The sequence below is a fragment of the Mobula birostris genome, chromosome 3, assembly GCF_030028105.1.
Source record: "Mobula birostris isolate sMobBir1 chromosome 3, sMobBir1.hap1, whole genome shotgun sequence".
Taxonomy (NCBI): Eukaryota; Metazoa; Chordata; class Chondrichthyes; order Myliobatiformes; family Myliobatidae; genus Mobula; species Mobula birostris.
This window is the reverse complement of record NC_092372.1, coordinates 35,465,698-35,491,171: the sequence shown is the minus strand read 5'-3', so window position 1 is coordinate 35,491,171 and position 25,474 is coordinate 35,465,698. Positions and strand designations below refer to the sequence as shown.

Sequence of the window (25,474 nt, the reverse complement as noted above, 5' to 3'; positions counted from 1 at the left end):
AAATAAAAAGGGCAGAAACTGGAATAAAAAGGTGGGAGGAGGAGAAGGAATACAAGGTAGCAGGTGATAGGTGAAACCAGGTGAAGGAGAAGATGGATGGTTGGAAAGAGGAATGAAGAATGAAGATGAAAGGTGATGGGTGAAGAGATAAAGGGCTTAAGATGGATTTTAAAATAATTTATTAATAATGAATATATATATACACGAGGGACGAATCAGAGGAAAACATTTACATTCATGGTTATTATATTCAGTAGTCCAATTTTTAAAAACACCAAAAAATTATAGCACCATATTTGGGGTGATACTCCCTTACAATGTTTAAGGAGCTTCCCCACCCTGCTCAGCCTATCCATGTGCAGTAGTGGAAGGACCCAATACTGTGCCCCGTCCTTACAGAGCCTTAGCACTGGCTTCTCCAAGATTCAGTGCATCCCTCAGCATGTCACCCCGCACCCTGGAATGTGCCAGCTGGCAGCATTTCTTTATGTACTTCCTACTATCCTAAAAGACCAACAAGTTTTCAGCAGACCAAAGGGAATCTTTCACTGAGTTGAAGATCCGCCAGCAGCACTTGATGTCTGTTTTTGTGTGTGACCCTGGGAACAGCCCATAAACCAGAGGATCCTCTGGTACGCAGCTGCTTGGGTGAACCAGGATGAGGACCCTGGAATCCCTCTCCTTACTCCCTTAGTAAATCTACACTCTGCAGAGATGTGGATGGCTGTCTCTTCTCCCAGGAGCAGAGTGTATTGGGGACACGTGTGTGGTCTGTACAGAAATATGAGAGCCCCTTTCACTGCCAGCCAAGTGAGGTCTACACAACCCAAATTCCTCTGTGTTCTGGGTTGGTGAGGCAATCCGACTGACAACGGCAAATGTTGTGGAGCAGAATGATCGCAGAGATGAGTCTATATCTTGATTAAACCAAGAAATGTTTACCTACTGTAGGGAAGAGAAAACTCATTCATCTCAAAGGCAAAATCCACACACACTCTCTCTCTCTGATTGCTATTCTTACACACATTTTGAGGAAAGGGGACAGAACTACACAAGTGAATGTACAAAAGTTCAACTGTCATTTCTTAACCAATTAGAAGCAATATAATGAATGACCAGCCACTTCCGACATTACTTTCCCTGCATGATCATCATGTTCCTGGAGATCCTGGCTCTGCTCCATATTGTGTGGCCTCGGGTTTCTTTATTATTAGAGCCTTGTCAGAATCTATTTATGACCAGCAGGCCTGTATTCTGAGCCACATTCCACCTGTGTTCAACAAGCTTGTTACCACTCCTGGCATTTCTGCAAAGATCATTTGTCACAGTAACAAACTTGCAATTCATTTAATCTTTCCATTGGAATCAGGCATTGAGGAAATCCTGGTCTTTCTATTTACTTTCTTCAAAAAGGCACTATCACTTGCTGTCAGCTATACCAGATCCCATGAGTTTTGACTATGTTAATTAAATCCTCAATGTAAATCTTTTTCCATATAACCCTCACTAATTTTTATAGATGCACCGTAGAAAGCATTCTTCTAGGGTGCATCACAACCTGGTATGGTAGTTGTCCTGTCCAAGACCAGAAGAAGCTGCAGAAGATCATGAACACGGTGCAGCACATCACACAAACCAATCTTCTGTCCTTGGACTCACTTTACACCGCACGCTGTCGGAGCAGTGCTGCCAGGATAATCAAGGACACGACCCACCCAGCCAACACACTTTACGTCCCTCTTCCCTCCAGGAGAAGGCTCAGGAGCTTGAAGACTCGTACGGCCAGATTTGGGCTTCTTTCCAACGTGATAAGACTGCTGAACGGGTCCTGACCCGGATCTGGGCCGTACCCTCCAAATATCCGGACCTACCTCTCGGATTTTTGGAATACCTACTTTCCATTTTTCTACTTTCTATTTATGATTTAAAATTTAAATTTTTAATATTTACTAATTTTTACTATTTTTAATATTTAATATTTGTAATCCAGGGAGCGGGAAGCGCAGAATCAAATATCACTGTGATGATTGTACATTCTAGTATCAACTGTTTGGCGACAATAAAGTATAAAGTAAAGTATATTGCCCACATGTCCATGTGTTGACCCAGGCATTGGAGTGGCTGTTTGTTCCTTATTTCTGTTGCTGGAGCTGATAGCTCAGTCACACAAATTAACCTTGCTAAGGCCGAAATGTTCTTTTGTCTTATGATGTGTTTTCTACATTGTAATATGCAAGTTAGTCCTACGTGCTACCTTCCCATGTCAAATGTTTTACACCACATAAAAAATAAGGCCAATTGGCCACTGTACTCAACAGTCAGAAAAATTTAGATCAATTTCCACCCCTATGGTATTGAAACACCTATTTGTTTACTAAATTATTCTTGTTGACCATCTTCCATTCATCATAAGTTTCTAATTCTGGACTAATTCCTGGAGATTTAATCAGTATTTTATCATCCATCTCAAATAGTTTGTATAACAAAAGTATTGAATACAAATAACCAACAGTCATCGTGTTATTTTTGCTGACATTGAGTGAGAGGTTGATCGTGGCTACCTGGAGAAATACAAATTTCAGAGTAGTACATGGATGCACGCTTTGATCCTTTGTTGCGGAACCATTCAGCCAACTGTTTTATCTTGCTCTGATAAGCTGACTCATTATCACCTGTGATCCAGTCAATAACAGCCGTGTCACTTGATCAGAAGTCTGGTTAGACCAATCACTATACACATGGAAGAGTAAAACTTCAGCCAGATGCTGCATCTAGAAACTCTCTGTATTTGAACCAGTGTATGCTGGGGGTTTCAGATTGACCTCATAAGCCAGGAGACATGCTTCCCACAAACTTGGCCACAAAGCCATCAATTCCATCATCCAGATCATTAACGTGAAAATAAGTGGTCCTAACACCAAACCCTCGGAACACCACTAGTCACTGGTGACCAACCAGAAAAGGCCCCCTTTATTCCCACTCCTTGCTTCCTGCCAGTCAGCCAATCTTCTATCCATGCTAGAATCTTTCCTGTAATACCATTGGCTCTTATCTTGTTAAGCAGCCTCATGTGTGGCATCTTGTTAAATGCCTTCTGAAAACACAAGTAAACAACATCTACTGACTCTCCTTTGTCTATCCTGTCTGTTATTTCCTCAAATTCCAACAGATTTGTCAGGCAAGATTTCTACCTAAGGAAACTATGCTGACTTTGACCTATTTTATCAGGTGCCTCCAAGTACCCCAAAATCTCATCCTTAACAATGAACTCCAACATCTTCCCAACCACTGAAGTCAGGCTAACTGGCTTATAATTCCCTTTCTTCTGCCTCCCTCCCTTCTTAAAGAGTGGAGCAACATGTGTAATTTTCTCGTCCTCCAGAACCATTCTGGAATTTAGTGCCTTCACAATGTCTTCAGCTACCTATTTCAATATCCTGGGTGTAGTCCATAAGGTCCACATGATTAATCTATTGTCAGACCGTTCAGCTTCCTAAGTACATTCTCCTTTGTAATAGCAGTAACACTCACTTCTGCCCTGACACTCTCAAATTTCTGGCATATTGCTAGTGTTTGATGCAAAATACTTATTAAGTTCATAGAACATACAACACAGAAAATCTGCAGCACATTCCAAGCCCTTTGGCCGACAATATTGTGCCGACCCTGTAACTTACCCTAGAAGCTGCCTAGAATTTCCCTACCGCATAGCCCTCTATTTTTCTAAGCTCCATGTACCTATCTAAGAGTCTCATAAAAGACCCTATTGTATCCACCTCTACCACTTTTGCTGGCAGTACATTCCAGGCACCCACCACTCTCTGTATGAAGAACTTACCTCTGCCATCCCCCTTGTACCTACTTCCAAGCACCTTAAAACTATGTCCCCTGGTGTTAGACATTTCAGCCCTAGGAAAAAGCCTCTGACTATCCACACGATCAATGCCCCTCATCATCTTATACAACTCTATCAGGTCACTTCTCATCCTCCGTTGCTCAAGTTCAGGGTGTAACGAGTTCAGGTGTAACCCGTTCTTTTCGTACAGGTCATTCCTTCCCCAGAAGAGATTCCGATGATCCAGAAATCTAAAACCCTGTCCCCACACCAATTTCTCAACCATGTACTTATCTGCCAAATCATCCTATTCTTACTCTCACTGGCGCCTGGCACAAGCAGCAATCCAGAGATTACTACCCTGGAGATCCTGTTTTTCAGCTTTCTTCCAGCTATTTCTTTCCTCATGGCTTCCGCCCATTTCTTACCTATGTTGTTGGTACCAACACGCACAGTAGCATAATGATTAGCACAATGCTTTACAGTACAGGTGACCTGGGTTCAATTTCCACCGCTGCCCGTAAGGAGTTTGTATGTTCCCCCCGTGACCGCGTGGGTTTCCTCCGGTTTCGACCCACAGTCCAAAGACATGCTGGTTGGTAGGTTAATTGGTCATTGTAAATTGTCTCGTGATTAGGCTAGGGTTAAATTGGGGGATTGCTGGGCGGTGTTCCCGAATCAGTCATCCCCACCGACCAACACTATCTAAAGTGGAAGACTTATTATTGAGGGGTATGGCCTCGGGGTACTCTGCACTGGCTGCCTATTCCCTTTCCCTCACCAGGTACCTGCCTCCTGCTAATTAGGGGTGACTACTTCCCTCTGGCTCCTGTGTGTCACCTCCTCATTCTCCTGTAGGAGCCGGAGGTTCTGAAAGGAGCTGCAGCTCGATGCACTTTCTACAGATGTAGTTATCAAATACTTATTATCTTTATTTCAATCTCCTTGAGAAGTTTTGAGTTGCTGAAGCACTGTAAGCCTTCTGGTGAAAAAGGAATTGCTTTTGGCTAGGGTATTCCAGGATTGACATCTGGCTATGATGTATGGCTTGGGAAACTGCAGGTGGTGGTGAGTTGTGACTGCTGTTCTTATCCTTCTTACTGGCAGAGTCTGGGAGCTTGGGTGCTGCTGAAAAAATAGCCCAGGACATAACTGATGTGCAGTTCCCAAATAGTGCGCACTGCAGCCACTGTGCACTGGTGATGAACATTTAAAGTGGTGGACTGAGTGCCAGTCAACTTTATCTTCTATGGTGTTGCGCTTCGGGAGAATCTTTGGTATTGTGCTCACTATTCCATTAGGCTCGAATTTTGTGAAATCATATTGAGGGATATGTACCAGATATGCCATTTAAGTTGACATTATGGTTGGCACAGATACTGCAGTCCAAAGGGTTTATTCCTGTGCTTTTCTGTCAGGTAGCACCGAGGAGTTGGAAACTTTGGTTTTCATTTTTTTCTTTGATTTGCTTGAGAGGTTCACCTTTGGTTAGGCGTATTACTGAACGTTTTACTCGCTCACATGTACCACCCACTTAACGCCTATTTCTCTACAAAGGAGACTATTATCATACCGATTCTTACAAATGGCCCAAATTCTTACTGACCCGAAATCCTCGCAGCGAGATCCGGGAGATAAAATCTCTCAAAAATATCTACAACGATTTTGTTAAAAAAATGAGCATGTTTACAATTATTGGCAGTGTTTCGATACTCGATGGGAAGAGAGTTTGGATTTCTCTGAGGCGGACGCGGGAAGGACACGGTTAGCTGCCGGAACCCTAGACACTGGCTCTTCGTTGCCTGTCGGAGTAAATAGTTTGTTGCCTGTTTCGTCGGAGTTCCGCTCTTTCTGTCCGCCCACCTGCTCCATCCACAACCGTGCCGAGATGTTGCGCTCGCTGATCCGGGGACGGACCTTGTTCCAGGTAACCAGGGCAACGCGGCCCGGGCGGCCACGTAGATAACCAGACCTCGGCAGCGGAATCCAGCCACCGATACCTTTACTCGAGCACCCTTCACATGGCCGCGCTTCTTCACTCAGCCCCTCCCCCACCCGTGCTACTTTCAACTCGTCACTCTGTCCCTCTGAACCACACCCCACACTCGTACTCACATCCCCTCTCCTACGCCCCACCTCCTCCCTCCTACCTTAACCATCTCCCCTAACCCTACACTCATTCCCTCCATCCTTACCCCTCTCCCTTCCTCACCTTCACCCCACCCTTTCCTTGCCCTCACCCCAGCACCTCTGCCATCCCCACTCTCCTTCCTGCCCAACTCTTACCACCCCTCTGTGCTCTGGCATCCTTCCCTCACTGTAACTTGAGGTTATGTATTTGTTGAAATTTAAACCTTGGCCTTGTCTAGATTGACGTAAGGGTTTACTTGGTGTTGCTTTGAAGGGGAGTCAGTTAATTATTTCCTTTAACCAATAAATCCTTACCCCATTAACCAAAGGCAATTTCAGTCGCTAATCCAGCAGCTTTATGCAATATCTGAAGCATAGAAGGAAGATTCTAGAAACATCTAACCGATCAAAGTGTACCAGTTCTCAGTGACAATGAATGTTTCAGGTCAAGGACCATCATTAGAATTGGAAAAGTGTGAAATTAAGCATGTTTTAAATTGCAAAGAATGGAAGGGTGCACAGAAGAAAGAAATGTTTTAGGTGCAGACCAAAGTTGTCAAGATGACAATAACTTGACCAAAGTTGTCAAGGTGACAGTAAAATTTGGTTCAGACGGCAGTATCCTCACTTGGCATTAAAGGATTGGACTGCAACTCTACACTTACAGACCTAACATGTGGTTATTGGTCATCTAGTTTTCCTTGCTAGGAAACAATGAAGCAGGGAACTGCATCAAATTTAACAACCTCTTCAGGATATGTAATGAGGATGTGACAGATCAAGGTGACACATAAAATGGACTGAAAAGAATTTGCTTGTAGTCCAGTTTCATATTCAGGGAAAGGCTGAGCTACATTGTGGACAATTCAACGTGTACTACACCTAGGGCAAACTCAGATATGTGATTTGCCATCATCTGCAGAATCTATAAACAGGAAGGCCATGACACCAGAGATTTACAAGGAAGCGAACTGTTTCAACCAGTATGCAATAAGAAGCAAGCTACTTCCACAGAGTTTGCCCCAAGCAGTCTTCTGGTTATAATGGAGGGAACTGGCTACCATTCTTCTGCTAATGGTAACACCTCTCCTCCTGCCATTGAGGCACCACTCAGGAATATGAGGAGGAAAGAATCAAAAATCTGACTGTGGCAAGCTATGAAGTGCTTGTTGACGTCTCCCAACCTCTGCCAAACCAATGTGGTCAATGGAAGAGGAGGAGGCAGGAGACTGGCAAATGGTGAAAAGAAATAAACTGGGTTGTGGGGGGGGGGGAGGGAAGTCTCCTAAAGGTTTCAAAAAACTACCAACAACTCTTGTCAACTCTAAGAGGAATGACAAGCCAGGCAGACATCCACAGTTGTCCTCATCTAATAACAAAATAAGGCAGTGAAGTCACCGCCACCACCACCACCACCACTAGAAAAGGAAGTGAAAGAACAGAAAGAAACTATATTTCAGCAAAACCCTGCCAGGAGAGTAAAAGCCCCTGGGGACTTTATCTTGAGGGAATCTGGAATGTGGGAGCTTCCTCTGAACTCAAGCTTTGGAAAGCTGGGTGCAGGAGTGCATCGAACTCAGCCCATTGACAGGAGACAGTGTGAGACAGTGACAAACACACTCAAGATCCAGGATACTAAGAGAAGCCATCTTGAAGGCAAGAGTCAGAAGGAGGAGACAAATTGTATTGAGGACCAGACAGGTATCCTTCAAATATTGAAGCAGCATATAAAGCTCTTGGAGGTCTGGACCTGTACCTCAACCTGGAACAAATGCAGTAGTCGTGCAAGGATGGAAGTATCCAAAGAGACTTTACAGCTCTACTCACTGTATACTTATAACTATGAGGCTAGTACAGCTCCAATGCTGATCACACCTGTATCGTTGGCTGAATCAAAGTTGGTAATAAATCAGTATATAGGAGGGATATTGGAAATATGGCTTAGTGGTGCCACAGTAACAACCTCTCACTCAATGTCAGGAAGACTAAGGAAATGATTGTTGACTTCAGGAGTATGGAACCAGAGGTCCATGAACCCAGTCCTCATCAGAAGATCAGAGGTGGAGGGGATCAGCAACTTTAATTTCCTTGGTGTTATCATGTCAGAGGATCACTCCTGAGCTCAGCACATAAGTACAATTATGAGGAAAGCACGGCAGTGCCTGTAATTCCTTAGAAGTTTGCGAAGATTCAGCATGACATCTATAACTTTGACAAACTACTATAGATGTGTGGTGCAGATTATATGGACTACCACACAGCCTGGTGTGGAAACACCAATGCCCTTGAACAGAAAATCCTACAGAAAGTAGTGAATAAGACCCAGTCCTTCCCACCATTGAGCACATTTGCATGGAAGGCTGTTGCAGGAAAGCAGCTTCCATCATCAAGGACCCCCACTGCCCTGGCAATGCTTTCCTTTCGCTGTTGCCATCAGGAAGAAGGTGCAGGAGCCTCAGGACTCACACAACCAGGTTCAGGAAGTCATCAACTATCAGGCTCTTGAGCCAGTGGGGATAACTTTGCTCAACTTCTCTTGCCCCATCACTGAACTGTTCCCACAACTTATGGACTCACTTTCAAGAACTCTCCATCTCATGTTCTCAATAGTTATTGCTTATTTATTTATTTATTATTATTTTTTTCTTTTGTATTTGCAGTTTGTTGTCTTTTACACATTGAATGTTTGCCCATCCTGCTGGTTGCATTCGTTCATTGATTTTAATATAGTTGTTGCATTTTCTGAATATGCCTGCAAGAAACAAACCTCAGGGTTATATATGGTGACATATATGTACTTTGATAATAAACTTACTTTGATCTTGAAAAGTTTTATAGCAATGGCATAGAAGCTGTCTTTGAGACTGGTGGTATGTGTTCTCAGGTTTTGTATCTTCTGTCCGGTGGAAGAGAGGAGAAGAGATAATGACTGGGTTGGAAGTTGTCCTTGATGATATTGGCTGCTTTCCCAAAGCAGCAGGAAATATACACAGCATCAATAGAGGGAAGGCTGCTTTGCATGGTAGGCCCGGCTGGGTCTGCAACTCTCTGCTATTTCTTTAGTAAAGCAGCTGCCTGCAAGCTTTGATGCATCCAGGTAGGGTGCTATCCAGGGTGCATCAATAAAGTTGGTGAGGGTTATTGGGAGGCGGGCCAAATTTCCTCAGCCGCCTACAGAGGTATAAGCACTGTGTGGTTTGTTGGCCAATGTGTCCATGTGGCTGGAACAGGATAAGTTGTTGATTGTATTTACAGCCAGGAACTTGAAACTCTGCCATCTCCACCTTGACACTTGCATTGGAGATGCTACCAGGTAAGCCAAGCGGCAATACCAGACCAGCTTTCAGTCGTGGTGAGGCTTGCGTGCTGTAGCAGGCTACAAAACACAGTGAGATCATCTTCCTGGCAACACCACCTACCTCCCTGCTTAATGTATTCCAAGGATCTTGAGGTCAGTGATTAGTTGAGCAACACGCCGAAAATGGTGGAGGAACTCAGTAGGCCAGGCATCAATGGAAAAGAGTAAACAGTTGACGTTTCAGGCCAAGGCCCTTCATCAGGACTGGAAGAGAAGATGAGAAGTCAGAGCAAGACAGTGGGGGGGGGGAGGAAGAAGTACAGTGTGGCAGGTGAGAGGTGAAACTGGGAGTGGGGGGGGAATGGTGAAGTAAAGAGCTGGGAAATTGATTGGTGAAAGAGATAAAGGGCTGGAGAAGGGGGGATCTGACAGGAGAGTGTTGAAGACATGGAAGAAAGGGAAAAGGAAGGAGCACCAGAGGGAGGTGATGGGCAGGTAAAGAGATAAGGTGAGAGAGGAAAATGTGAAGGTGGGAGGTGGGGGGAGAGGTCAATTACCGGAAGTTCAAGAAATCGATCTTCAGCACTTTGAGTTCCTCCAGCATTTTGCGTGTGTTGTTTGGATTTCCAGCATCTGCAGGTTTTCTTATCTCAGTAATTTAGTTACATTATTTTGCTAACTTTGAGGAACAGGTTGTTTGTCTTGACACCATGCCACTCTGCTTTCCATCTCCTTCCTGTATGCTGTCTTCTTGTTGAGATCCGGTCCAGTAACGTGGTGTCATCTGCAAACTTGTAAGTGACAGCAGAATCTGGCAAGATAGCTGTGAGTCTATAAGAAATAATGTAAGGGTCTAAGGATGCAGCCTAGTGGGGCACCAGTGTTAAGGATAATTGTGGCAAGGTTGTTGTTACCTGTCCTGATTGAATACAGTTAATTGGTCAGGAACTGAAGGATCCAATTGTGGATGGGGATGCTGAGTTCTAGGGCTAGGAGTTTGGAAATGAGTTTGTTTGGAATTACAGTTTTGAAGGTGGAGCTATAGTCAATAAACAGGAATCTGACATCGGTGTCTTTGTTATCCAGATGTTCCAGAGATGAGTGTAGAGCCATCTTCTTGAGTACTTCTTGATGGTCAACAGTCAATAAGGCATGTTACTTTTTCTTTTCCTTTGGTACCAGGATGAAAGTGGGGTTCTTAAAGCAGGTGGGACCCCAGATTGGAATTTGGAGAGCTGAAAAGATGTCTTCAAGTACATCCAAAAGCTGATCCATGCAGGATCTGAGGACATGGCCGGATAGTTTCCTCATGCTCACTCTCAGGAAGGGTGATCTGACATCTGCAATGGTGACTGTGAGCATAGGTGCATCGGAGGTCAGGGTGGGCTGATTTTCTGTTTGAAAAATGCTTGGAATACATTAAGCAGGGAGATAGGTGGTGTTGCCAGAAAGATGGCCTCACTTTGTTTTGTAGTCTGCTACAGCAGCGGTCCCCAACCAAGCACGTGCTACTGGGCCGCGAGGAAACGATATGATTTGGCGATATGAGTCAGCTGCACCTTTCCTCATTCCCTGTCACGCCCTGTTGAGTTTGAACGCATGCGAGGTCATTATCCACGCGTCATCCATATCAGCATGAGAAGGGGATCAACTCCTCAAGCTTGCAAATGATGGCGGGCTGAAAAGTATGTTTGACATAACATCTCTGCCAGCATTCTGGATCAAAGTCAAGGCTGAATATCCTGAGATAGCCACAAAAGCACTGAAAACGTTGCTTCCATTTCCAACATATCTCTGCGATGAATGTAACAAAAACTGAATTGCAGAATAGACTGGACATAAGGAATCCCCTTCGAGTGTCGCTGTCTCCCTTCACCCCTGGATAGGACCGTCTTGCTGCAGGGAAACAAGCCCAGGACTCCCACTAATTCAGTGATATTGGTGTGTTGCAATGATTTTATATGTTCAATAGAGGAAAATATGTGCTGTGTGTTTAATATCCAAACGTTACTTACAATGTTATGATGCTATTGACTTATAAGTGACTTATATAACCATATAACAATTACAGCACAGAAACAGGCGATCTCTGCCCTTCTAGTCCATGCCGAACGCTACTCTCACCTAGTCCCACCGACCTGCACTCAGCCCATAACCCTCCATTCCTTTCCTGTCCATATACCTATCCAATTTTTCTTTAAATGATAATATCAAATCTGCCTTTACCACTTCTACTGGAAGTTCATTCAATACTTACTTCAAGCTCCCCTGTCCTCCCCTGATAATTGACATCACTGTATTCATGCGAGGAAAATATGCGCTGTGTGTTTAATATTAAATTTGTTAGATAAACCCTTTTAGAAACGAAATTGAGCGTATTAGCTACTTATCACCTATATTCCGGTCGTAATTAACACTCCCCCCGCCCCCACCCCGAACAGACCGAACAGAATCGCCAAAAACGATTTGTAGAAAAAAATCGGCACGTACACACATGCGCACTGGTGCCTGCGCAAGGCTTCATGGTAATTGTAGTCTTTCTCAGGGTAAACACAATGTATTTGACTGCTACTCTTGTCTGTTGGCAACCCTACCCCACCACCCCCCCGGGGCAGCCGGTCCGCAAGAATATTGTCAATAATAAACCAGTCCGCAGTGCAAAAAAGGTTGGGGACCCCTGTGCTACAGCATGCAAGCCTTGCTGCCACTGAAAGCTGGTCTCATATTGTCGCTTAGCTTACCTGATAGGTTTACAAAGGTCATACCTAGATTTTCTGTCTAGGTCAAGGTGACCTGATTTGAATGCCTCAGACGTAGACAATAAGGAGTGGCTTTCTTGGTTCATCCATGATGTCTGGTTGGGGAACACGATTGAATTCTTTGGTACCCAGTCTTTCACAGACTTACGAATGAAGCCTGTAACTGTAGTAGTGTATTTATTTAGGTTAGCTGCTGAGTCCTTGAATATAGACCAGTTCAACGACTAGAAGCAGATGACATCCCACTGACTCACACAGCTACTTCAAATATACTGTTTATTGCCCCACCCTGCTTCCGATAGAGAAGCTATCCTTATTTTCTCAATTTCTTCTCTTTTGCTGCATGTGAGGCCACCTACTGTAGGGTATCTGTAGTGTCTTCCTTCTTCCAGAAATGTTGCTTCTCCTTTGCCGTGGTTGATAGAGCCCTCGCACACATTTGCTCCATTTCCCAAATATCTGCACTTGCTGCCAGACAGAACAGCCACAGAATTCACTGGTCATTGCTTTCATCTCAGTGGCCTCCCATTGCAACACATCATCTTCTGTCATTTCTGCCTGCTCCAAGTGATCCTACCATGAGTCATACCTTGCCCTCTTACCCCCTCCTCATTTCTGCTTTCCGTAGGGAGCGCTCTCTTCAGGACTGGTCTGCTCCCTCTTCCCCATCCATTTCTCCCTGTTCCCCTGTACTTTCCCCTGCAGCTGCAGACGTGGTAACACCTGTCCTTTCTCCTCTTTCAGCACCATCCAGGTACCTCAACAGTCCCTCCAGATTCTCCTGCACCTCTTCCAACCTGTATGTTGGGTTCCATGCTGAAGACTAATTGGCCATTTTGCAGAGCACCCGTGCTTGGTCTGCAATGGCCATCTCAGGCTTCCAGTTGTACTTTTTTTTAACTCTCCTCTACACTCCTACATTCCAACACCAAACTGTTTATCCTCTGTCTTTTCCATTGCTACGGGGAGGCTAAACACAAACTTGAAGGACTACAGTTTATATTATATATGCTTGGGTAGCTTACAACCTAAAGGTATGCACATTTCAGGTAGTCCCTCCAATATTCACCCATCCATGTTCATCTTTATTCATGTCTTCCGTCCACCCCTTTCCTTACCTGGTGCCTTCTGCCTATCGTCCCCTCTCCACCTACCACCCACCAATCTCCATCCCACCCCACTATATACTGCTATACACTAGCAATCTTCCCGCTTCCCAGTCAGTGCCGAGGCAGTTCTCGACCAGAAATGTTGACATACTGAATTTGTCTCCACAGACAGTAGTTAACTCTTGAGTTCTTCCCTCATTCCATTCTCTCATTCCAGAAGTCAGCAACAGCAGTTTTTTTTCTAGCTTTCTTTTGTCCCTTTCTGTCTTAATTTTCATGGAAAAGTGCAATAATGGGAATCAGCATTGATGCATAAGTCATGGAAGCTAAGGGTAAGAAGCTAATACTAGCAGAAATGGTCATGCAGCTCTAGAGTGTGAAAGACTTGAGGCACTGAATGCCAGAACATTGGAGGATTGGTAGCAGGATGCCCTTTTCAAAGGGTTCACAGGAGTAAGCCAGGTAATTTAAAATAACTATCAGCCTAAATTTATTCATGGGTATGATGAATACTATAATCAATACAGCTTCATAAAAGGCAAATAATTTCTGACATTTAAACATTTCTGGGAAGATGACTGTATTGACAAAAGAAATGCAGTGAATGCTCAGGATAGTCTGTTCCTGGGTTACGAACATGCAACCTATGGATTTCCCAACATATGAACCAGCCCCCATAATGTTACAACATTCAGAAGTCCTACAAAGAGCAGAACTAGTTTCTTCTTTCTACTTCTAGTAATTGTTCGTTCTTACCAATCTTTTGCACTTTTGATGCCATTTATTACAGTATTTTACCATATCATTCTTAGTGTATTTTCTGACTTACGGACAAAATCGACAAATGGGTGTCTAAAAATAGTGCCTGTTAGTTACCCTGGGATGGTCTGTATGCGGGTTATAAAAAGTTTATGATAATGTCTACTTAAGAAGTAGTTTGGTAAAATTAATTCAAGTATTAATAAGGTGTTATATGTGTGGCAAGTTAAATAAATGATTATATAACAATTTTAAGTAAACAGATTTAAAAGACTAATGCTTAGTTGATGTTTTTTAGATTAAGGGGCGGTATATTTTTCTGTCCTCGTGCATTTACTAATAGTACCATTGCTCCTCTAAAGTAACTACCATTTCTAACTTTAGTGTTGAACACAGTAACAGTAGGTTTACTTGAGAAAATAATGACAGCATTCAGGGCTCCCATGACAGAACTAGCTGCTATATGTACTTTCTCTAGTTTTATAGTATTAGTCACACTTTATGTAGATTCTTCACTTCGCTGAGTAGCCTTTTTCTCCCCAATATCAAACATACACAAATGTGAATCAGGGATGTAATGGATGTAGCTTTTCGATATGAATTGAATGTTTTGCTGTATCTAAATATTTTCCTTGCTGCTTCTCCAGACATTGAAGTTGAGCCAAGAGATCGGTGAAAAAGAGACAGATATGGATAATTAATTTTATTTTAATTCGCAGGAAATGTTTGCACGTGCTGCTTGAAAACATTTCCTTTAACTAGTGCAATTTTATGTTCTCAATATACTAGCCGCACAAAATTAGGTCCCAAATGATCATAAGCAAAATAATATCTAATTACTTTTTCTCTGATTTTCATCTTGAAGTTTTCCCCTTGTACTTTTCTGTTTTTAATTTGGCAGCTTTTTCAATCTAACTTTGGGATCTGAGTGTCTGTTTTGTGAATGTAATTTCATTTGGAAGTGAAAGCTCGTCAGATATCTCATGCTGTTGAACAGTGACCAGGGATTTTCCAACACAGTGAAGCAAGCTAATGAAAACTGAGGTACTAAAATAAAATTCAAACTCATTGACATTTGTTCCTTTTTAAATAAAATCCATATGCATTCTAAGAGGTAAATATTCTGGTTAATTGGCTATTGGTTAATTGGGGCAGCTACTTATTTGGGACAACTCTTAAAGATCAAAAACTAATTGAGAAAATGGCCAGGTTTCCCTTTGTTTATTTGTGATACTATGCTGCTTAATTGGGACAGGATGCTCTTGCAGAACGGTTTCTAACTAGTGTCAGTTGCATGCACTTGTGTGCCTGTTAGACAATACACTGAGCTTAGAATGAACAGTTTTTAAATAGTGTCAGTTGCATGTGTTTGTGTAAATTTATTATCAATATACATATATGTCACAATATACAACACTGGGATTCATTTTCTTGCGGGCGTACTCAATAAATCTAATAATTATAATAGAATCAATGAAAGACCGCACCAACAAGCCAGACAACAAGTGTGCGAAAGAAAACAAACTTCAAATACAAGAAGAAAGAAAAAATAAATGATAATAATAAATAAGCAATAACTATTGAGAACATGAGATGAAGAATCCTTGAAAGTGAGTCAATAGGTTGTGGGAATAGCTCAGTGATGATGTGAATGAAGTTATCCCCTTTGGTTCAAGAGCCTGATAGTTAGGGGTAATAACTGTTCCTAAACCTGTCAGTGTGAGTCCTGAGGCTCCCCAGCCTCCTCCTTGATAGCAGCAGTGAGAAGAGAACACGACCTGGATGGCAGAGGTCTCTGACGATGGATGCTGCTTTCCTTCTACAATGCTCCACGTAGATGTGCTCAATGGTGGGGAGGGCTTTACCTGTGATGTACTGGGCCTTATCCACTACTTTTTGTTCAAATATAAGTAGTTTTTGTCAATAATAGTTGGCAAACAATAATCAGTAAGACAATTGAGAGCCGTTCTGCTCACTGCGGCTTCAAGCATTCAGGCTTGGAGATGCCAGAAATGGCCCGGAGTGAAAAAGAAATGATTTCACTACTTCAGCAAGTTATGAACTACAAATAATTTAAAGGTATTGACAATATTCTTGAATGTTACAATGAAATGAAGTTTTGGAGGATGCCGTCATCGAAAGTATTGTACGAAGGCAGTCCATTATCTGCTCTGGGTGTTTACGCTGATTTTGTTTCTTTACAGTCAATCAAAAAAATGGCCGCATCCACTGGATGAATTCCTTTGTCAATACTATTAGAAACTAGTACAGTTTTATAGTACTGTAAAAGTATTGGTAATATTCTAATGTGTTCTGTATTTCATTTAAATACATAATTTGTTACTCCACTAAACAGTAGTTTGTCCTTTTTTTTTATAGCTTTTTAACTATTTCCATGAAACTTCAGTTAATTGGAGCAGCTGCTTTATTGGGCCAAAATATACTGATCCCAATTAACCAGAATCCACTGTATCCCTCTAAGCACTTTTAATAAGAACTCTTGCTCTGTATGCTTCTTAATGTAATGCACCGATTCCAACCTGATATAATTTTTGCTCAAGAGACACATATCAGGGCGGGAGATCAAAATAGATTTTTTAGATGGTGGAATGGTTTGCAATTCCACTCCACTTCTCAGAGTAAAACAAAAGGCATGTCTATTTTCATTAAACCTAATATATTTATTCAAGAGGATATTGAATCAGATTCTAATGGTAGATTCTTAATTGTTAAAGGAACAATCTGTAATAGAAAAGTTGTTTTGGTTAATTTGTATGGTCCTAACTTAGATGATCCTTTTTTTAAAAAGGTATTCGCTTTACTGCCTGACTTAAATGAATATATGCTCATAATGGGTGGGGATTTTAATTGTTGTTTAAATCCTATGATTGATAAGAGCTCAACCAATCAGCGACTTCCAAATCGATCCGCATCATTTATTAATTCCTTTTTGATTGATTTTGGGTTGATTGATTTGTGGAGGTATCTTCATCCCGACAATAGAGAATATTCTTTGTTCTCACACGTTTATAAAAAATATTCGAGGATCGATTATATTATAATCGATCCCTGCTTCTTGCCTAGTGTTAAAACCTGCGAATATGACGCTATTGCTATATCTGATCATGTGCCTCTGAGCTTGTCTTTTGAATTTGATGATGTCACTCTTGCCTGCCACCTTGGCGCATGTCTCAGACATTATTGCAAAACTCTAACTTTGTCACTTTCATTGAAACCCAGATAAAGGAATTTTTTCTTTTAATGATATAGGGGGTATGTCTAAATTAGTTATATGGGATACATTTAAAGTATTTTTACGCGGTCAGATTATTTCTTATTCAGCTAAACTTAAAAACAAACTAAAGCAGAATTAGATAGAATTTCAAAACAAATTAAAGATTTAGATAATATTTATGCAATTTCCCCCAATACTGATTTATTTAAACAAAGGGTGGAACTTCAATCACAATATAACCTGTTATTAACTCATCCCATTGGAGGTTATTTGCTTAAGTTAAAGAGCCAATTTTATATGTCTGGAGATTAAAATAATAAACTGCTTGCATCTCAATTAAAAATGGCTACAGCCAAAAGGCAAATTATGAAAATTCATAGGAAAGATGGTACCTTAGCTCAGGAATATGAGGAAATTAATAAGATTTTTCAAGACTTTTATGCTGAGCTATATAAATCTCAATGTCCATTAGATTCCTCTAAAATGAATGCTTTTTTACGAAAGATTGTTTTTCCTAAAATCTCGGCTGAGGATCAAAAGATTCTCGATGCTCAAATTACTGAAGCCGAAACTCATAAAGCTATTTTTTTCAATGCAATCTGGTAAGTCCCCAGGACTTGATGGCTATCCCGTAGAATTTTATAAAAAATTTGGAAAGTTGCTCTCTCCATATATGTTGGAAATGTTTAAGGATTCTTTTGTGAAAGGTGACTTACCCTCTACTTTTCATGAGGCCTTTATTTCTTTAATTCTTAAAAAAGATAAAGATCCTACTGACTGTGCTTCATATTTCATTACTGAATGTTGACGCTAAGATTTTGTCAAAGATAACGGCCAATCGGTTGGAGAATATTTTGGGTAAAATTATTTGTAAAGATCAAACAGGCTTTATAAAGGGTCACTATTCCTTTTGAAATGTTCGGAGACTACTTAACATGATATATTCATCCTCTTCTAAAATTCCACAATGTGTTGTATCTTTGGATGCTGAAAAAGCGTTCGACCGAGTCGAATGGAAATATTTATTCAATGTTTTAGAGAAATTTGGCTTTGGTTTTAATTTTAATAATTGGATTAAAATGATATATAAAGCCCCTATTGCTACTGTTGTTACTAACAATTGTAGGTATCCTTTTTTTCAGCTTTCACGGGGAACAAGGCAAGGCTGTCCAATAAGTCCCTTGTTGTTTAATTTAATATTAGAACCCCTTGCTATTGCTCTTCGTGAGGCTAAAAATATCCATGGGATATTTGTGAATGAGGTCTCTCTTTATGCTGATGATTTATTGGTTTATATATCTAACCCTGAGGAATCCATTCCTGCCCTGTTAAAATTATTTAATGAATTCAGAGGTTTTTCAGGATATAAAATTAATTTTAGTAAAAGTGAATTATTTCCTTTAAATGATTCTGTTGTTATATATGATAATACTCCTTTCAAAGTTTCAGACTCTTTTAGATATTTAGGTATTATAATTACTAAAAAATATAAGGATCTTTATAAAGCTAATTTTGTTCCCTTAGTAGACTCTATGAAGTATTTATTTAGTAGATGGAGTCCACTTACATTTTCACTTGTTGGTCATATTCATATAGTTAAAATGATGATTTTACCGAAATTTTTATATTTATTTCAGAATATTCCTGTTTTTTTGACTAGGAAGTTTTTTGATCGGATTGATTCCATTATTTTATCTTTTATTTGGAATAATAAAAGACCAAGAATTAGTAAATGTCATTTACAAAAATTGAAAAAGGATGGAGGTCTTGTTTTGCCTAATTTTAGAATGTATTATTGGGCTGTTCATCTGCGATATATGTCTTTTTGGTTATACTGGGTTGATAAGACTGATCGGCCAATTTGGGTAGATCTGGAACTAAAAGTTGTAAAACAGTTGTATTTAACTTCGTTATTGGGGGCTCCTTTACCTATGCAATTAGGTAAAGTTGTTAATTTAAACTTATATCCTGTGATTAAGTATTCTTTACAAATTTGGCTCCAGTTCCGCAATTCTTTTAATCTTACAAAATTTAAACTTTGTAGTTTAATTTACCGAAATTGCTTTTTTAAGCCTTCTTTGAGTGATCCAATTTTTCTACTTTGGAAAAATAAAGGTATTAATTCTTTTTTGGATTTATTTAAAGAAGGTAGATTGATGTCCTTTGAACAATTAACTGATAAATATTCTGTTTCGTATTCACACTTTTTGCAATACCTTCAAGTTAGACATTTTTTACAAAAATATTTAAGTAATTTTCCTTACATATTGGAGGCTGACCTGTTAGATACTATTATGATTATGAATCCTTTGATTAAGGGTTCTATTGGAAGAATTTATAATTTATTATTACAATGGGATAATCGTCCTTTGTCTAAGATTAAACAAGATTGAAAAAAGGAACTTAATTTGACTTTTATGACGGAGGATTGGATGTGGATATTGAAGTTGGTTAACTCTTCTTCAATTTGTGCTAGCCATTCATTGATTCAATTTAAAATTGTACATTGTTACCATTTGACAAAGGAGAGACTTTCTAAAATTTTTCCTAATGTTGATAGTCATTGTGATAGATGTAAAACTGAGATAGCTACACTGACACATATGTTTTGGTCTTGTTCTATATTGGAACAGTTCTGGAAGTCGGTTTTCTCAACAATTTCTAAAGCACTTAAAATTAATTTACAACCTAATAAATTAACTGTGCTTTTTGGAATAGTTCCTCAAAATACTCATGGTATTTCTGTGTCTGACCAACATGTTATTGCATTTGTTACATTGGTAGCTAGGAGGGCCATTTTGTTGAAGTGGAAGGATACATCAGCTCCCACTTTGTCACAATGGTTCTCTCAAGTGATGCTATGTCTTAGTTTGGAGAAAATTAGAGTCGAACCTTTGAACCTTAATTTGATTTTGAGAAAAGATGGGTCTCATTTGCTCGTTATTATCATTTGAGTTAATTGATATAATTTTTCCACGATCTAATTGTAAACTCTTTGAGTATATTTTCTTTTCTTGCTGGCGGTTTGATACTTATTTTTAGAAGCTTTTTGTATGACGCATGGCTCCGGGGTTGTACAGCTAATGGGTTCTCTTTTTTTTCTCACTTTCCTGCTTAGTAGGTTTTTTTTTGTTATCACAAAATCTTGTTTTCAATCTTTAAGATGATGGGGTTTTTTGAGGCATTGTAAGTATTGTTACTTTGATGTACTCATGTTATTTTTCCTATATAAATACAATAAAAAGATTTGAAAAGAAAGAATGTAATGCTGATATGGTACGCTGCAATTTTTTTCAAACAACTCACCTTTGCCAATGTAACCTAGAATGTGGCTTTATTTACCCATGACAGAGGAATAACTAGTAAATAATTTATTGTGAAATCTTCACTAAGTAGAATTTCGTTGGAACCACCAGTTTCACCATGTTCAAAATGAATAGAGTCTGGAGCAAATGAACAGATTTGGAAGGCTGAATTGGTTATTTGGCCTATTGCTGGTTACTCCTCTTATCCCTCTTCCCTATCCCTTTCCCTACTCCCTTCATGGGGGGGGCCAGTCATGGCAGAATTCTCCAGCATATCTCTGGGTGAATCACTTCTTATCAGGATGTGAATCCCCACAGCTCTTGTTAGGAATTCTCAGGTTGCTAATTTGGAGCCAAAGTGGAGTTTTTAAAAAAAAAAGTTAGTTTGGTTTAGCGTGATTTTGGTTAACCTTTTTAAAACAAAATGACTAATAAGTGTCTCAAGTCTCAGGCACTTATTAAAAACTGCAAAGCTCAGTAACAGCTGTGGCAGAAGCCCAAGCCATGCCTTCACCTTTGAAGTCTGTACAATACTGTCAGTGATCCTTTTGCAGGTTGGATCTGATGCCTGATTTGAGGGCTACTGTTTGAGGCCCACTGTATCCATTAAAAGTAAGTTCACCTCTATGGGGGTACAAGCAGCAATTCTGGGTGGTATGTCTGGTTCAGTGCAGTCTTCCCATATTTATAGACAAAATATAAACCATTTGCTGTTTTTAACAAAACAGCTAGACAAAATGGATCAAATGTTCAGAATTCAGCTCTGCCTTTATGCTGTCTGGCAGAATACTTTTAGAGAAACCAGTCCTTTGTGTCATTGAGATGTCTGCCTCTAGGACTTCAGCTATTCAGTGATTCTGTTCCCTTCTTGGTTCTCAGACACCATTGTCAATCATAGTCACTAGCTGAGTGGCGCATCGTTGTTTGATCTGTGCCAGTATGACATTGGGGTCACCTCTGCATCAGTACCAATATAACAGCTGAGGTCTCATTATTGTCAATAGACATTTCGTCATTGTCAAATACAAATCCAACCTTTGTTGCAAAAATGTTTGTAATTGCGTATTGGGATTGTAAGCCAAAAAATAAGCACATTTCTGGAGTTCTGTCTGAAATCTTTTGGGGTGGAAAAAGTTTTTTTTCCAGTGTTAACAACTTACATGGTATTTATAGCAGTACTAAATGGAACGTTTCAGCAGGGAGTAAAAGTACATTTTTGTTACAGACAACTTATTTAAGGCTAAAATCCGAGAGCCATTAGGAGGTTGTAGATGGGATTAACTGAAATACTTGATTTTGGAAACTTCATTTACCAACTGAACATGGAGAAACTAGAAATAATACAAAAAAGATTGATAAAATTGTTTAGAATGTTGATCCTTTTTGATGAGAAGTTTGGGGGGAAAATATTTCCTAGAGTTCAAAGTTCAAAATAAATTTATTATCAAAGTATATGTATGTCATCATATGCAACCCCTGAGATTCATTTTCTTGCGGTCATACTCAGTAAGTCTATAGAATAATAACCATAACAGAATCAATGAAAGGCTGCACTGACCTGGGTGTTCAACCAGTGTCCAAATGCTGTGCAAATCCAAGAAGAAAGCAATAACAGCAATAAATAAATAAGCAATAAATGTCGAGAACATGAGATAAAGAGACCTTGAAAGTGAGTCTGTAGGTTATGGGAACATTTCAATGATGGGGCAAGTGAGGTTGAGTGAAGTTATCTCCTTTAGTTCATAAGCCCGATGGCTGAGGGGTAGTAACTGTTCCAGAACCAGGTGGTGTGTGTTCTGAGGCGCTTGTACCTTGTTCCTGATGGCAGCAGCGAGAAGAGAGGTGGGGGTCTCTGATGATGGATGCTGCTTTCCTGTGACAATGTTTATTGTAGATGTGTTCGATGGTGGGGAGGGTCTTACCTGTGATGGACTGGGCTATATTCAGTACATTTTGTAGGGTTTTCTGTTCAAGGGCTTTGGTGTTTCCATACCAGGCTGTGATGCAGCCAGTGAATATACTCTTCACCACACATCTATAGAAGTTTGTCAAGGTTTTAGATGTTATGCTGAATCTTCACAAACTCCGAAGAAAGTAGAGGTGCTGCCATGCTTTCTTTGTAATTGCACTTATGTGCTGGGCCCAGGACAGGTCCGCCAAAATAATAACACTGCTGATCCTGTACCTCTGATCCTCTGATGAGGAATGGCTTATGGACCTCTGGGTTCCTTCTCCTGAGGTCAATAATCACCTCCTTGGTCTTGCTGATATTGATAAGAAGTTGTAGTTATGGCACCACTCAGCCAGATTTTCAATCTCTCTCCTATATGCTTATCCATCACCACCTTTGATTCAGCCTATGACGGTGGTATCTTGAATACGTCATTGGAGCTGTGATTAGCCACACAGTCATAGGTGTAAAGCAAGTAGAGCAGGGGCTAAGCTCACAGCCTTGAGGTGCACCTATACTGATGGAGATGGTGGAGGAGATATTGTTGCCAATCCAAATTGACTGTGGTCTATAAGTGAGGTAATAGAGGATCCAATTGCACAAGGAGATATTGAGGCCAAGGTCTTGGAGCTTATTGATTAGTTTTGGTATTGAATGCTGAGCTGTAGTTGATAAAGAATATCCTGATATATGCATCTTTACAATCCAGATTTTCCAGGGTTGAGTGAAGATCCAATGAAAAGGCATCTGCTGTGGACCTGTTGTGCTGTTAGGCAAATTGGAGTGGAATCAAGTCACTTCTCAGACAGGAGTTGAAATGTTTCATCATTGACCACTCAAAACACTCCATTCTTGTGGATGAAAGTGCTACTAGATGATAGTCATTGAGGCAGGTTACCAAGTTCTTCTTGGACACTTGTATAATTGAAGCTTGCTTGAAGCAGGTCGGTACCTCAGGTTGTCGAAGTGAAAGGTTAAAGAGAACAGTGAACACTCCAGCCAGTTGATCAGCACAGGTCTTTAATACTTGGCCAGGTACCCCATCTGGGCCAGATGCTTTTCGTGGGTTTACCCTCCTGAAGGCGCTCGCATGTTGGCCTCAGAAACCGAAGTCACAGGATCATCGGGGGTTGTAGGAGTTTGTAATGGTTCCTCCATGTTTTGACAGTCAAAGGGAGCATAAAAGGCATTGAGCTGATCTGGGACCAAAGCTACTGTCGCCTATGTCGCTTGATTTAACTTTATAAGCGGTGATAGTACTCAAGCCCTGCCACAACTGTCAAGCTTCCTTTGTTGATTCAAGTTTAGTACGGAATTGCCACCTCACTTGTGAGTTGGCTTTCTGGAGATTGTACTTGGACGTTTTGAAACTTTCTTGGTCACCAGACTTGAATGCCTCTGATCTAGTCCTCAGCAGATTGCGGATTTCATGGTTCATCCTTGGCTTCAGGTTGGGGAAGTCTCTGAATGATTTTGTGGGCACACCTTCGTCTACAACTGTTTAAATAAAATCTGTGGTAATCATGGTGTATTCAGTCAGATCCACAGATTGAGTCCTTGAACAAGGCCCAGTACACTGACTTGAAGCAATCCTGTAGCCGCTCCAACACCTAATCTCTGAGCTTTGCTCTTTAGCCTCTGCCTGCAGCTAGGAGAAGGACAAACAAGTGATCCGATTTACCAAAATGTGGTCTGGGCATGGAATAGTAGGCATTCCTTCTCTTAGTTTAATAGTGGTCTAATGTGTTGGGGCCTCTGGTATTACAGGTTATATGTTGATGGTACGTGGGCAAGGTTTTCTTCAAACAAGCCTGGTTGAAGTACCCAAATATGATATAAAATGGGTTGGGGTGGACTGTTTCTTGTTTAGAGACAACATCATGCAGTATCTCAGATGCCTGATTGTGGTTTGCTGCTGATGTTACGTAAACTGCAGCCAGCATTATGGAGGAGAACTCCCTTGGTAAATAGAATGGATGGCATTTGATTGTTAGGTGTTAAATGTCGTGAGTTTACAAAACCGCCTCATTGGAGCACCTGCGATAGTTTATCATAAAACAGACACCTCCACCTTTTGGTTTTTTCCAAATCAGCAGTTCGGTCCATACGGTAAATCGAGAAGTCTTCTTGTTTGATTGCTGCATCTGGTGTACCCGGAGAAAGCCATGTCTCCCTCGGGCATAAAACACAATAATCCCTCATTTCTCTCCGATGCAGCAATCTTGCCCCCAGGTCCTTAATGTGCAGTCAACAGTGACTGCACATTTTGCTAACAAGATGCTGGGTAGAGGGGACTTGCCCCTCCTGCCTTGCTTTCGGCCATGGCGATGAACCTTTGTCCACTGAAAGGTGCTGTACTTTCTTGGTCCGCCAAGTCCTTCAGAAGATAGTGAAATCTGTAGATCATTAAGTTGACTTAAAAGTACATTGCTTAAAGGGTAATTACATGTTGCAGATTGCAGTGAGAGTAATTCAGTAAGAGGCATTTTTAGAAGTATTATCCGCAACCCGCAGAATGTCGCCAGTGCAGTCTTATCTGTTAAGATGGTATAACTTCAGGATTGCCAAATGAATGAAGTCAGAGGAACTTTGTTTTAGACTGCACATTTAGAAATGTGGAACATTGTAACTATAAAAAGGCACAAAGTTTGACTGTTTAAAATGGAACAAATAAATATTTTAAGAAAATTTAAAGAAAAGAGAAAGCAAAGTATCTGTGTGTTTAAACCCTTTCAGTTGATCAACTCAACTACTGTATATTGGACCAAATTGCTTCCTTCAGTATGATTTTTTTTGTTTAACAGTTCATAGAGTTATACCACACAAAAACAGGTACTTCGGACCAGCTGGTCCATGCTCACCGAGATGCCCCATCCAAGCTGGTCTCATTTGCCAGTGTTTAGCCCACGATCTTCTAAACCTTTCCAATCTGTGTATGTGTTGGAGGTTATTGTTGTATCCACCTCAATTGTATCCTTTGGCAGCTCATTCCACAGATATACCAGCCTTTGTATAAGAAAGAATGTTTCTCATATTTAATCTTTTCCTTCTCACCTTATGCCTATGCCCTCTAGTTCATGATTCCCCATGGCT

At 40.7% G+C, this 25,474-nt stretch overlaps 1 protein-coding gene across 2 annotated transcripts in view; it reads left to right on the top strand.

Annotated features, from left to right (window-relative positions):
- The first annotated feature begins 5,655 nt into the window (after positions 1-5,655).
- The window catches only part of stoml2 (stomatin (EPB72)-like 2), a 46,550-nt gene continuing 26,731 nt past the window's right edge, over positions 5,656-25,474 (top strand). Inside the window, exons 1-2 of one of the 2 annotated variants that reach the window (XM_072252470.1) lie at positions 5,684-5,762; positions 14,792-14,934. In XM_072252470.1, coding sequence (XP_072108571.1) covers positions 14,923-14,934 — 12 coding nt within the window. In that variant the 5' untranslated portion in view covers positions 5,684-5,762; positions 14,792-14,922. Of the gene's footprint in view, positions 5,763-14,791; positions 14,935-25,474 lie in introns of both variants that reach the window. The other variant, XM_072252469.1, reaches the window with a different exon arrangement.